The sequence below is a fragment of the Nicotiana tomentosiformis genome, chromosome 8 (assembly GCF_000390325.3).
Source record: "Nicotiana tomentosiformis chromosome 8, ASM39032v3, whole genome shotgun sequence".
In the NCBI taxonomy this organism is placed as follows: domain Eukaryota; kingdom Viridiplantae; phylum Streptophyta; class Magnoliopsida; order Solanales; family Solanaceae; genus Nicotiana; species Nicotiana tomentosiformis.
In genome coordinates this window covers 115,174,800-115,188,704 of record NC_090819.1, presented here as the reverse complement: position 1 = coordinate 115,188,704, position 13,905 = coordinate 115,174,800, and the positions used below count along the sequence as shown (strand labels likewise).

The following is a 13,905-nucleotide window of genomic DNA, read 5'->3' as shown; positions in this document are numbered from 1 at the left end:
TGGCTTTTACTCATTGGTCGAATTTGCTATTTCGTAGCGAGTGAAACTCACGCACTGAACCTAGTTTAGAAATGTAAAATATGTGTTCAGTTGACACACGTTCAACATAGTTGAAGTGTTCAATAGGAACAAGCTTTAGTTTAAGTGTCTAATTGACAAAAAGGGGCAAGTTTAAGGGTCCACGAATGTATTCATCCTTTTTTCTTCTTCCTAATGCTTCACATAGGACCTAGTAAATAGGAAGCGTTCTCTAAGAGTTTCTCCATATTCAGAGCTCAAACTTGAGTCCTATAGTTAATAGGGGAGGAATCTCATTTATTCAACCTGGTATTTATAAGGTTGGTTGTTCGGATCATTCCCTATTAAATATGCCACAAAAGAGCAGAATCAAACTTTTTACATATTTGAGGCTGCGCATAACTATTCCCTTTAGTCTCTCTAGTCTCCATTGGAGAAGGATAGGAATGTGGTGGAAGGTTGGTTTGGGGGGGGTGGTGGGGGGGTGGGGATGTTTGGGTGAAGAAGGTGCCGGGTTAAGGGTTGATTTTGGATAGAACACTCTTGTGGGAGATCCAAGAAGTTTTAGCTCAATTGAAAGAAGCATATAACAAACCGAGTGGTCATTGCCGAGCAGCAACAATCTTTATATTAGCTTTAACTAAGAGAAAAATATTCAGCATTTTTGTTTCACCCGCACATAGCGGGAATTTAGTGCACTGAGCAGCAGTGGGAATATAACAGCAATAAATACACACGGGTGATACCAGACAAGAGTATTTCTTAAATAAAAGTTAATACTTCACAAACATATATGGTCCAGTAATACCACAATTGTAGTCAATCGTTTTTGCTGCTTATAGTGGAGGTTTCTGCAGCTAGGAGAGTAATCCTTTTTCACATGAGAAATCACAGAAATGATGTGTGGCATTCAACACTCAGCCACAGGAAAAGCAGATCCAATGTTATCTCCCAAACGATAGCATTTAATATTAACAGGATATGGACCAATCTCAACATGGTTCTCTTCCCCTCCAACAAAGAAGCATAGAGTGTAGATGGCAACTTCAAATTCAGGGCTAACTCCAATCAAACTGCTTGACACAGATTTTAGGACGCCGTTCCATTCAAACTGTATGGTCAGTAGTTGAGTCTCTGAGTCAGGCTGCATTTGGAAGTAAGGCAAAAGAGTTAACATGCTGAATGAATACAAATAGATATAGGAAAAACTAAAGTAGACATACTATATTTAGAACCCCTAAACATCAGCCTCTAGGACCCAAATTAATAGTAGTATGACTTACAATCTCTCCGCGCCTTCGGGGGAAGATATATCCTTGATAGTCAACACTGCCCTTAGCTTCCTCTAAATAGAACTGCAAACAACAAAATGTATAAGAAGAATATAAAAGCTCGTTAATTTCCCTTCTATAAGTCAGAAATTCTGCACTCACAATGCAGTTTATGGTAAAAAGCACATATACTAAGGAAAATTGGTAGAAGTTATGAAATCTATTGAACGGTGACTGGCGAGTATTTATATGCTTTTCTTGAGCCGAGGGTCTATCGGAAACAGCCTTTCTACCTTCACAAGGTAGGGGTAAGGTCTGCGTACACACTACCCTCCCCATACCCTACCTATGGAGCCACACTGGGTTTGTTGTTGTTGTTGTTGTTGCTATTGGTGATTAGGCGAGTTGTTGTCCTGAATAAATTTGAAAATGCACATTAACTTTTGCAATTTCAAAATTAATTTTAAGTATAAGGGAAGAGTAATGTCGTATATACACAAAATAAAATCCAGCTACTGAAGAGTGCAAAAGGTAACTCATTTGAGTATGGCTCTTCAATTCTCCATTTTGTATTCAGATTCAGCAGTTTTAATCTATTTGGTCTAACTCCCAGATAACAGAGCTATATTCTTGAGTATCTTAATAGCTCTCTTTCACTCTGAAAGTTAAAGATGATTTCCAAAAACTAATTCTAACCTTACTCAAGAACTAGAACTTGCCAATATAAGTCAGCAAACAGATAAAGTTGCTTGCTAATTTCAACTACTACTAGTTGGAGTTAATGAGATATGCATAATCTATCAATTCAAATTATTTGTCCCTTTGCATCTGAAAATCTTGTATACAATAGAGAATAAATGTAAAGGAACCAAGTAGTAGAAAAGAAGGAAGTGCACCTGAAGCCAGTTGTGAAATCCAGAAACTGATTTTTCCCCACGCTCCTTTATCTCTCCGACAAAGACATGTTCAAAAGCTGAAGAGCTAGCAGATGTACCACCTCGACTATAAAGGTCGAACCAGAGATGAGTCATCATTCTCTTAAACTCTTCATAATCACCAGAAACTACGCGTTTCAATGATAGATACTTGTGCAGATATTTAATTGGCGCAGTTCTACTGATCTCTTCTATAAATGCTGTTTGTTCTTGCTTCTCTTGAGGTGTTACATTCTCCTTACAACCCTGGTGCGGATTATAATTATCTAAAAGGGAACAGAAACGAGAATAAGTAGGCTTGTTAAATACATCGTCACTCAACCAGGAAAATAAACATCCTTCGGCCATATCTTCCTTTTGGTAAACCTTCTTTCCTTCACCACAATCGATCTGGTAATCTTTTCCTGGAACTAAGCGGTTAAGATCAAGTTCCCAGAGCTTGTTGCATGCTCTCGATAAATCTGAAAGCTCTTCGTTGGAGGGTTCCATGTCAACTCCATATTCAACCTCATTGGAATATTCTTGCTCATCAACGGGCTTTTTGTAATTGTCCCGGTTATCCATTTTAACCTGTTACAGCATGTTTACAATTTCCATATGATGACAAATTTTAAGATGAGATGATCTTGAGAAACAGAAAACTCCCAAAAAATGCACAACCGAAAAGCTTGAAGAAATGACAAGTTGCTCTATCTGTTTCTTTCATCTGATTTAACTCATCCGAGAGAAGTATAAATTTCAGTTCCCTTGGTCTTTTAGGTCTATATATACTAATACAATTTTCCTCCACATCTTTTAGTCAGTAACAAGAAACCAAAGCTTGTATTGTGGAAAGACATCTACTCCTTGTCTGTTGTTTAGACAGTAAAACTAGTTCACTAAGTTGGGAAATAATAACCTTTTGATGCCGTTTATTAGGCTTTTTCTGGACTGTCTCCCAGCCGTCATTGTTGCTCTCATCCGCCTGCAGGAATACCAGTAAAACATGAGGATAACTTCATGAGGAAGATCAAAATAGATATGATACTTGAGCAAGGCCAACCTTTTGATTGAAATTATCTTGCCTCTCATCGTCATTTCTTTCGTACCCCTGAGGTGAAGCCTGCATTTTTTGAGATGGCTGAGAACAGTGACCATTCAAACAGAAAACAACATGCTACTTCACACTGACTACATAAGTATTTCACACCTGTGATATGATTATACTTATCTCTTCAATCCACTTGAGATCCTATACAAGACATGTCCTTTTATTTTAAAAATAATTTCCATATGAAATAATTAAGGTCAAATTTTGTTGCCCTCCAACCAAGTTAAAATTAATTGGTTAAAAACTTGCACCACATGCTGATGCAGTACCACTCCAACAGTTTTTTCTTATCAATTGGTGTTTACATTCTTGTCCTCTCAAATTGGATAAATCAATTGTACAAGCAGCACTGCACCTTCTTTACACAAACAAGTTAGGAAAACAACCCCTCTTTTCCTCCACATCCTCTCCCACTCCACCAAATGAATTCTTGTGATACAACTAAAACAACAGCAGCAACAACAACAGCAACCTTGTCTAGATCTCAAACTAGTTGGAAAAAACTATACGAGTCCTCTATATCTAATTCACTCTATTTGGTCCTTCTCGTTCCACTACATTTGGGTTAATTCATAAAGCAAGAAACTCCAATCATAAAACAGATCAGACACTATTGACACATCATTGCTGTAAGGATTCAAACTTTAATAATGAACTATAATTTGACCACAAAAGCTACTCTAAAACAGAAAAAGAAGTAAAGAAAAAGCATAAAATTCCATAATTGGGTCTCGTGTTCATTACAATTACACCATAGAATCTCAAAAGACACTGATAAAACTTATAAGAACCCATCAATCAAAAAGAATAATCGTATGCACCTTTTGGGGCGTCTTGTGAGGCCTCGATTCACTTGATTTCCAGCCCTCATTTCTCTCTTCCTACCAAAAATTTAAAAATTCGAATAATAATAAAAGAGTTAAAAAAGACCAAAACTTTAAACTCAAAGTCAACACTTATTTATTTAATTAATTAAAAACCTCTCTATTATATCCATGTCTACGATCACTGCTAATCCCATCATCTTCTTGATCCCCTGACACCACCTGCACATATTAGCATACCCCATTAGCACATATAGGAAAAAGGAAGCTTTTTAAAGTGGGAATGATGAGTGCTAACTTGTGCCCAAGTAGATCTTGACCGTTCATCACGATCACGAGATTGATTGTTCCTATCATCATTTTCATCATTGCCCAAAGCCACGTTCAACAACCCTTTTACTAATCCTTCCATTGCTGATCAAATCAACAACTGTTTTTTTCCTCCTTTTTTGGGAGAGTTTTTTGAGAGAGACTGGTAGTGTGATCTGATTGTGTTGAAATTGTGTTTAATAATAGCAGTTGAATGAAGTTGGGATAGGCGGGTAATGGCATTATGTGAATATTTTGAAGTTTGAGGTTCTTTTGATAATGTTTTGCCGACAGTAGGGACTTAAATGACTAAATGGAGCAAGTTGTTTGACTTAAACGTAAGAAAGTCAACCAACAATATCTCAACACACGAATAACGGCCAGCCATTTGTCATGTTTCATTTGGTTGATAATATAAGAAATATATTTAGCAATATCTCAAGATTTATTTTAGGTTATTATATTACATAGAGAATCATGGAAGCGGAAAAGGAAAGTGAATTAAACTTACGCGTAAAAACAAATTCATTGATAGCAGTTTGGCACAAAATAAATTAAATCATTTAGAAGTTAAAAGTTAATTTGGACTATCTAAATTGCGACTCATAAGATAACTTTGTTAAAAAATACAAATGTTGGTCCGGTTCGTGTTCGTTCACTCTCTCTGTGAGAAAAAAGGTATTTATAAAACAAACAAAAAAAAGACAGTCTGGTGCACTAAGCTCCCGCTAGGGGTGTACAAAGAAAACCAATAAATCGCACCAAATCGATAATCCGAGTCAAACCGGAAAAAAAAAACCCGATGTGGTTTGGTTTGATTTGGTTTGGTATTGGAAAATAAAATCCGACCATAATTGGTTTGATTTGGTTTTAACTAAAAAAGTCAAATCGAAACCAAACCAACCCGATAGTACATTTATATAATTTTTAAAAATATTTTATACATATAAATATTTATTGTAATGTAATTTATAAATATTTCTTAAAATTTTTCACAGTTTTATCTTTTAGCATATTATTTCAAATTTAAACTTAACATTCTTGAATGGTAAATAAATTTTATAGCCCATAAATGTAGTAACTCAAACAAAGTTCAAATCAATACTAATGCTAACAAAAGAAATTCAATTCAATACTAGGGATGACGATAATGTTGGATAATTATTTTAGTTTTATATTGGTTTATAATGAAAATGCATAACTTAGTTTATCTTTTTCTTTAGTGTTTAGTTATGTAATTAATATTAGTACGTATTAGCTATACTTATTTTAGCATGACCTATATAGTATTTTTAGATAATGTTAATTTTTATTATAGCTTATTAATTAGCAATATTTGTTTTATGTAATTTTATTATTTTATCTTTGTTATTGAATATTTTAGTATAATGCTATGACTTAATTATCTCATATTATTATGTTAGTTTCTTGGAAAACACATTATATAGTTGTATTTTACTAGGACTTAAGAAATATTTGGAGCACAAGTTACATATTTTATGCTATGAAGACTTTACCGGAAAAAAACCCGAAAACCCAAAAAATTCGAGAAAAACCGAGATTGAAAAATCCGACTTTGTTGGTTTGGTTTGATAATTGAAAAATCCGAACCAACCCGACCTATGTACACCCCTAGCTCCCGCTATGCGCAGGTCTATTATACGCAGTCTTACCTTGCATTTCTGCAAGAGGCTGTTTTCACAGCTTGAATCCATGACTTCCTGATCACATGACAATAACTTTACCAGTTACGCCAAGGCTCCCCTTCTAAAAAAGGTATTTATATGAATAGATAATTATTTAATTATGAAAATAGTTAACAAATAAAAAAATGAGTTTGAGTTTAGCAGATTGGGTTATAATACATTGTTTAGTATAAATTTTGAAAAAAAAAATAGGTCGTGATATGTTGCCCGTCATAAGTTCTATTCATATATGTTCTAATAGCCAAGTTATACTTTACCGATTGCATTCACACAAAGGAAAAACAGTTGTTCGTTGGTTATTAGCGGCATCTCAAAAATGTCAGGAGTTAACTCAACCCATTTCGATGTATCCAAATTTCATACAAGCGTCAATTTGTGGTGACATATGATTATAGTCTGAGTCTCAAAATAGCGAGAAGCTTCAGGTTTGGATCTTTCCAAATGAGAGTTATGTTCATTATGCAAGTGCAGTGTTTGAATGTAAAGAATCATATGAAAAATCATCAATAGAAGAAAATTCTTGCAAAAGTTGTAAAGTGAGTATGCAGATTTGTTCCCAATTTACTAAGGTTAAGAAAGTTACCATAAAGTTTTGAAAAAATTGTAATATATTGTGAAACATATCGTTCTGATCAAAAAAAAAAAAAAAAAAAAACCATCTGGTAGGTTTGGAAAAAGAAAATGCGTGACAAGTCATAGACACGTCCCAAAAAGGAAAAACCAAAGGTTCATTGAAGACAACTAAAAAAAAAATTTACTAATTTGCAAACTAAAAGATGTTACTTGAGAAATGATATTCCTTTACAATCCGGTGATGTGGACAATCAAGAATCATAAGCTTAAAGAAAATTAGGGCATGTTCAGAATTCTCTTGACAAGAATTAAGACATCTGAATGCAAGCATAGCAAAACTATATCCATTTTTATTTACAAATTAACGAAGAAACAGAGAGCACCAAATAAACTTGTACAATAAATTTCAACTCATTATTATAATCCGAATTATAACTTTTATTGATTCTCAGGCTCTCCGTCGGGACCATTCCAAGTCATAAAATCAACTTGTCAACTAAAGCGAAGGTAAAAAATTTAAAGGTAATAATTACCGAGATTGAAGATGTAGATTAGGATATGCAAATAAGTGATGCTGACTTTGTCAAACTACAAAATATAAGGCGTCATGAGCATATTCTAGCACGTATACTAAGGATTTTCTCCTTTTGTTTTCAATATAAAGAAAGAAGCTTCCCATTTTTTAGAAGTATATCTTCTCAACGCCAATACTCTCGACATCGTTCGTTAAGGATATAAGTGAATATATTACGATGTGAAAATATTCTCGACAGAGGTGTCAAATAATTGACGAGGAAAGTTAATACATTAAGATGAACATATAGACCAGACCCTCCACTGTGTTTAGCTCTTGACATTTGTGTAATTCTTTCATGTCTTTGAGAATAAAGATTATTAGAATGCAGACTTCTTTTTGGGTTATTGAGTACCTTTCCTAGTCTGAAGCCTATTCGATAAATCAGAAGACTTGAAAGATCTGTTGCTCAGAGATTTGCTGCCTTATTAGCGTAAACATCTCTCATGCTTTCAGTCTATTTGTTACGAAAGCTGAATATCTCCATTCCAAAGCGTTAAGAAAATTTCAGTCTATCTATTCATAAAATAAGAAAATTTCTACATTTAATAATGCTAACGCATGTATAAACGAGGTACACATACGGCATAATAAATACCTTATAGAATATAAACGAGGTACACATACGGCAAAATAAATACCTTATAGAATATAAACGAGGTACACATACGGCAAAATAAATACCTTATAGAATATAGACTACTTTTAGCCATATACTTTTACACTACCTTATAGGTGGGATTGGGATTAGAAGAATGCAAGATATTGTCAATACTTTAGCCACCAAAAGACGGTGGAGGTTTAGAACTATCCCTTCTCTGTGGGCTACTTTCATGAACCAGAAATATTGTGCTAGAGTCCATCCATTGATTAAACACAATGTATCTGGTAATTCTCACTCATGGCAGAAGATGATTCAAGTCAGAGACAAGGCTGAACCTCACATTATTTGGCATATCAACTCTGGAAACTCAAGTATACGGTGGGATAATTGGACTGGAAAGGGACCTTTAGCTTCCTTATTTCCAAATGCCAACAAAAGCTCCAAAATCCTTATTAAAAATTTTATTCAAGATGGCAACTGGAATATCTAAAGGCTCAAAGATTTGTTTCCACAGGAGCTCATTCACCATATAGAAAATATCAACATTGGTAGGCATGATCTGCCTGACCAAACTTTTTGGGATCTTACTGATAATGATAAGTATTCTAACCAGACAACTTTACATCTGTTCAGAGACACAAAGAAGAAAGATCAATTCCTTACAAAGGTATGGTACTCTAGCATTCCTTTTAAAATTTCTTTCCTAACATGGAGATTGTGCTTATCTAAACTTCCTTTTGATGATATTATCCTTAATTTTGGAAGAACATTATTTCTAATTGTAACTACTGCACTAACCCAGAAAAAGAGACTATGCAACATGTTTTTGTTGAGAGTGATGCAGTTAGATAAAGCTATAGGATCCCCTCTGGGAATCATTCCTATGCAATTGCCAATTAGAGGATTAATAAATCATTGGTGGCTACAGAAATCCAAGAATGCTCTTCACAAACTTGCTCTCCAAATCATCCCTATTATAATATGTTGGGAGATGTGGAAGAGTAGATGTTCTTGCAAATATGGTGATAAAAAGAGGTTCAACTACTACAAGATGAAGCAACAGATTTAATGGAATACTCAAGTTGCAATCAATAGAGCTTTCCCAAAATGCAAGCTAACATTGCCTTGGGTCAACTTTTGTGACAACATGATGAAACTTCAACTTATTCCTAAGGCTATCTCAGTATGCCGGAATAAACCTAAACAGGGAGCCATTAAAGTAAACACCGATGGAAGCTTTATTCATAGTAATGGAAAAGCGAGATTAGGAGAAGTAGTGAGAAACGACCAAGGAGATCTCATTATGGCCTTCTCAATTCCTTCAAAATGCAGCAGCAATAACATGGCAGAGGCTCAAGCTGCTATGTTTGGCATTAATTGGTGTGTACAAAATAGGTTCTCAGACTTCACAATTGAATTGGAGTCAATGCTGGTGATGAATATGCTCAAAGGAGGGTGATACCAACAACTATAGGTTGAAGAAGATCATAAAGGATACTTCACATATAATGAACCAAGCCAATATTAGCCATGTGCATTGCTTCAGGGAGGCAAATGAAGTAGCAGATTCTCTAGCAAAATTGGCGACTACTAACTCTGAAGCAAAAGTATACCTTTCTTTCTAACAACTCCCAAAAGAAACTAAAGGTTCTTTTGTGCTTGACAAACACCAGAAGCCTAGTGTTAGGCTTAAGTATGACAAAGCAAATTTTTTTGTTAGCAAAGTAGTAAATGTCTTGTACTTTAACAGATGCGCAAACTAATGTAACAATCTATGTTGGATATATATTAGTGTGTTGTAATCCTTGGAGGTAAGGCTCACATCCCCCTCCTATCTTTTGAAAATAAATACAACACCCCAGGAAGCCTGGGAAATTCTATTTTCTTTTAAAAAGGTACAGATATGGCAAAATAAATACCTTATTGTTATAAAATAAAGTCAGTAAAGTAAAGACAAGTATAGAGAGAAACTGATATATTATTCAAATTTCAAATTTCTTTACATAATGAATTGAAAACTCCTCTATTTATAGAAGAAAGGAATCTGTTGTGTAAGCTGCTACTGCAAGCTGCTATTGCAAGCTGCTGTGTAAGCTGCTTGTAAGCTGCTACTACAAGCTGCTGTGTAAGCTGCTACTGCAAGCTGCTATGTAAGCTGCTATTGTACCAGATATAGATAATCTTCTACCGAGGGTAATGTTTATCCATAACGGAGTACCAAAATGATAAGCTTCTTCAGGAGGCTTATTTCCAATAGAGTATTAAATAGATAAACATATTTTCGACGAAGTATCATATGGATAAACGTCTTCAGCAAGCTTATTTACAACGGAGTAAATGAACATCCATAATATAATATATTTATGACACTCCCCCTTGGATGTTCATTAAAAGATAATGTGCCTTATTAAAACCTTACTAGGAAAAACTCCGTGAAAAAAATTTCTAATAAAGGAAAAAAAGTACACATATTTAGTAAAACGCATTGCTAGCTGCCTCATCAAAAAAACCTTATAAGGAAAATCCTGTGGGAAAAAACCTTAGTAAGGAAAAAAGAGTACATCGCGTATTTTACTCCCCCTCATGAAAACCTTGTTTCAAATATTTGAGTCTTCGCATTCCAATCTTGTATACCATCTTCTCAAAAGTTGAAGTTGGCAAAGATTTAGTGAATAAATCTGTCGGATTGTCACTTAAACGGATTTGTTGCACATCAATGTCACTATTTTTCTGAAGATCGTGTGTGTTGAATAATTTTGGTGAAATGTACTTCGTTCTATCTCATTTTATAAATCCTCTCTTCAATTGGGCTATACATGCAACATTGTCTTCATATAAAATTGTGGATCTTTTATCACATTCAAAACCATATTTTTCTTGAATAAAATGAATCACTGATCTCAACCATACGCATTCCCTACTTGCTTCATAAATAATTATTATCTCAGCATGATTTGAAGAAGTAGTAACAACAGATTATTTTGTGGAGCGCCATGATATGACAATACCTCCACATGTAAACACGTACCCGGTTTGAGATCGAGCTTTATGGGGATCAGATAAATAACCTGCATCTGCATAACCAATAAGATCTGCACTATCTTTGTTAAAATAAAACAAACACATATCAAAAGTTCCCTTTAAATATCGCAAAATATGCTTAATCTCATTCCAATGTCTCTTTGTAGGAGAAGAGTTATATCTTACTAGTAAATTAACAAAAAATGCTATGTCCGGTCTTGTAGCATTAGCAAGATACATAAGTGCACCAATTGCACTTAGATATGGTATTTCAGGACCAAGGAGTTCCTTTTTCCTTTTTTGGAGGTCGGAACGGGTCCTTATTCACTTCAAGTGATCGAACAACCATTGGTGTACTCAATGGGTGCGCTTTGTCCATGTAAAAGCATTTTAAGACCCTTTCTGTATAGGCAGATTGATGGATAAAGATCCCGTCTGCTAAATGTTCAATTTGCAGACCAAGACAAAGTTTTGTCTTTCCAAGATCTTTCATCTCAAATTATTTCTTAAGATATTCAATTGCCTTTTGGAGCTCTTCTAGAGTTCCAACAAGATTTATGTCATCAACATAAACAACAAGTATAACAAATTCGGATGCCATTTTCTTTATAAAAATACATGGACAAATAACATCATTTATGTAACCCTCTTTCAGCAAATATTCACTGAGGCGATTATACCACATGCTCCCAGATTGCTTTAAACCGTATAAAGATCTTTGTAATCTGATTGAGTACATTTCCCGAGATTTTGAATATGCTTCAGGCATTTTAAATCCTTCAGGGATTTTCATGTAAATCTCATTATCAAGTGACCCGTATAGATAAGTTGTAACCATATCCATTAGATGTATTTCAAGCCTTTCACGTAAGGCTAAACTGATGAGATATCGAAATGTTATGGCATCCATAACGGGTGAATATGTTTCTTCATAATCGACTCCAGGTCGTTGTGAGAATCCTTGTGCGACAAGGCGAGCCTTGTACCTTTCAACTTCATTTTTGTCATTCCTTTTTCGCACAAAAACTCATTTATGACCAACTTGTTTTATACCAGCAGGTGTTTGGACTACTGGTCCAAAAACCTCTCTTTTAGCAATTGCGTTCATTCTGATTGAATTTTCCCTTGCCATTTTGGCCAATCAGATCTTTGTCGACATTCTTCGACAGATCGGGGTTCAAAATCCTCACTATCTTGCATAATGTTAAGTGCAACATTATAAGCAAAAATATTATCCACCACTATTTCAGATCGATTTAAATTAATCCCATCACCAGTAGAACTTATTAAAAGTTCCTTGCTCACTTGAGTCTTGGGTTCGGTGATTTTTTCAGGAATCTCAGAACTAATCAGATCTTGGGTCTCTTCAGGAGATCCTTTCATAGTATCGTTATCATTTGTCGATTTTCTTTTTCGAGGATTTCGATCCTTAGAACCCAAAGGCCTACCACGCTTCAGGCGTGCTTTAGGTTCACTAGCTCTCAAGCTAGTAGATGGTCCTGCTAGGACATCAATTCAGATAGGCACATTCTCTGTAGGGATATGTGACTTAGTTATCCTATTCAAATCAGTAAATGCGTCTAGCATTTGATTTGCTATATTTTGTAAATTGATGATCTTCTGGACCCCCTGATTACATATAGGGGTACGTGGATCAAAATAAGATAACGATGAAACTTTCAACACAATTTCTCTTTTAATTTCCTTTATCTCTCCCCCTAATTGTGGAAAATTTATTTCATCAAACCGACAATCTGCAAATCGAGCAGTAAATAAATCTCACGTCAATGGTTCAAGATAGTGAATAATAGAGGGTGATTCAAACTCAACATATATTCATAACCTTCTCTGTGGGCCCATCTTACTGCGTTGTGGTGGTGCTACTGTCACATATACAACACATCCAAAAATTTGTAGATGGGCAATATCTGGTTCATGACCAAAACCTAATTGTGACGGAGAATATTTATTATAATGTGTCGGTCTAAGACGGATAAGTGATGTTGCATGCAATATAGCATGGCCCCAAACAATAGTGGACAATTTTATTTTCATAAGTAGTGGTCTTGCTATCAATTGCAGGCGTTTAATAAATGACTCTGCAAGGCCATTTTGAGTATGAACATAAACTACAAGATGTTCAATTGTTATCCCAACTGATAGACAATAATCATCAAAAGCTTGAGATGAGAATTCTCCAGCATTATCAATGCGAATAGCCTTTATGGGATAAACTGGGAATTGTGCCCTTAATCGAATTATTTGGGCTAATAGATTTGCAAACGCCAGGTTGCGAGATGATAGTAGGTAGACATGAGATCATCTTGAAGATGCATCTATTAGGGCCATAAAATATCTAAACAGCCTACTTGGTGGGTGAATAGGTCCACATATATCCTCATGTATGCGTTCTAAAAAGGCAGAGGATTCAATGCTAACCTTCATTGGTAATTGTCTAGTGATCATTTTGCCTTGATAACAAGCATCACAAGAAAATTCATTATTTGTAAGAATCTTCAGGTTTTTTAATGGATGCCCACTCGAATTTTCAATAATTCGTCTCATCATTATTGATCCAGGATAGCCCAAACGGCCATGCCAAAGCACGAAAATATTTGAATCAGTAAACTTCTGGTTTACGATAGAGTGTGCTTCAACTGTACTAATATTTGAATAGTATAAGCCAGAAGATAAAGTTGGTAACTTTTCTACAATGCACTTTTGGCCAGAAACATTCTTTGTAATACAAAGATATTCCATATTCATTTCATCAGTCATCTCAACATGATACCCATTTCGGCGAAAATCTATAAAACTCAACAAGTTTCTTCGGGACTTGGAGGAGAATAATGCATTGTCTATAATAAATTTTGTTCCCTTAGACAGAAATATAGTGGTTCTTCCGGAGCCTTCAATTAAACTTATATTACCAGAAATTGTTGAAACATTTACTTTTTCCTTATGCAAATAAGAAAAGTAT

The 13,905-nt window shown here is 34.9% G+C and overlaps 1 protein-coding gene across 1 annotated transcript; it reads right to left on the bottom strand.

Annotated features, from left to right (window-relative positions):
* Window positions 1-605: 605 nt before the first annotated feature.
* LOC104109963 (uncharacterized) lies at window positions 606-4,638 on the bottom strand. Its single transcript, XM_009619368.4, has 8 exons — window positions 4,437-4,638; window positions 4,295-4,360; window positions 4,136-4,195; window positions 3,267-3,326; window positions 3,123-3,188; window positions 2,186-2,794; window positions 1,302-1,373; window positions 606-1,162 (listed from the first exon to the last, which is right to left on the bottom strand). The coding sequence occupies exons 1-8, from the start codon at window positions 4,548-4,550 to the stop codon at window positions 929-931; spliced, it is 1,281 nt and encodes a 426-aa protein (XP_009617663.1). The 5' UTR covers window positions 4,551-4,638; the 3' UTR covers window positions 606-928.
* Window positions 4,639-13,905: the final 9,267 nt, after the last annotated feature.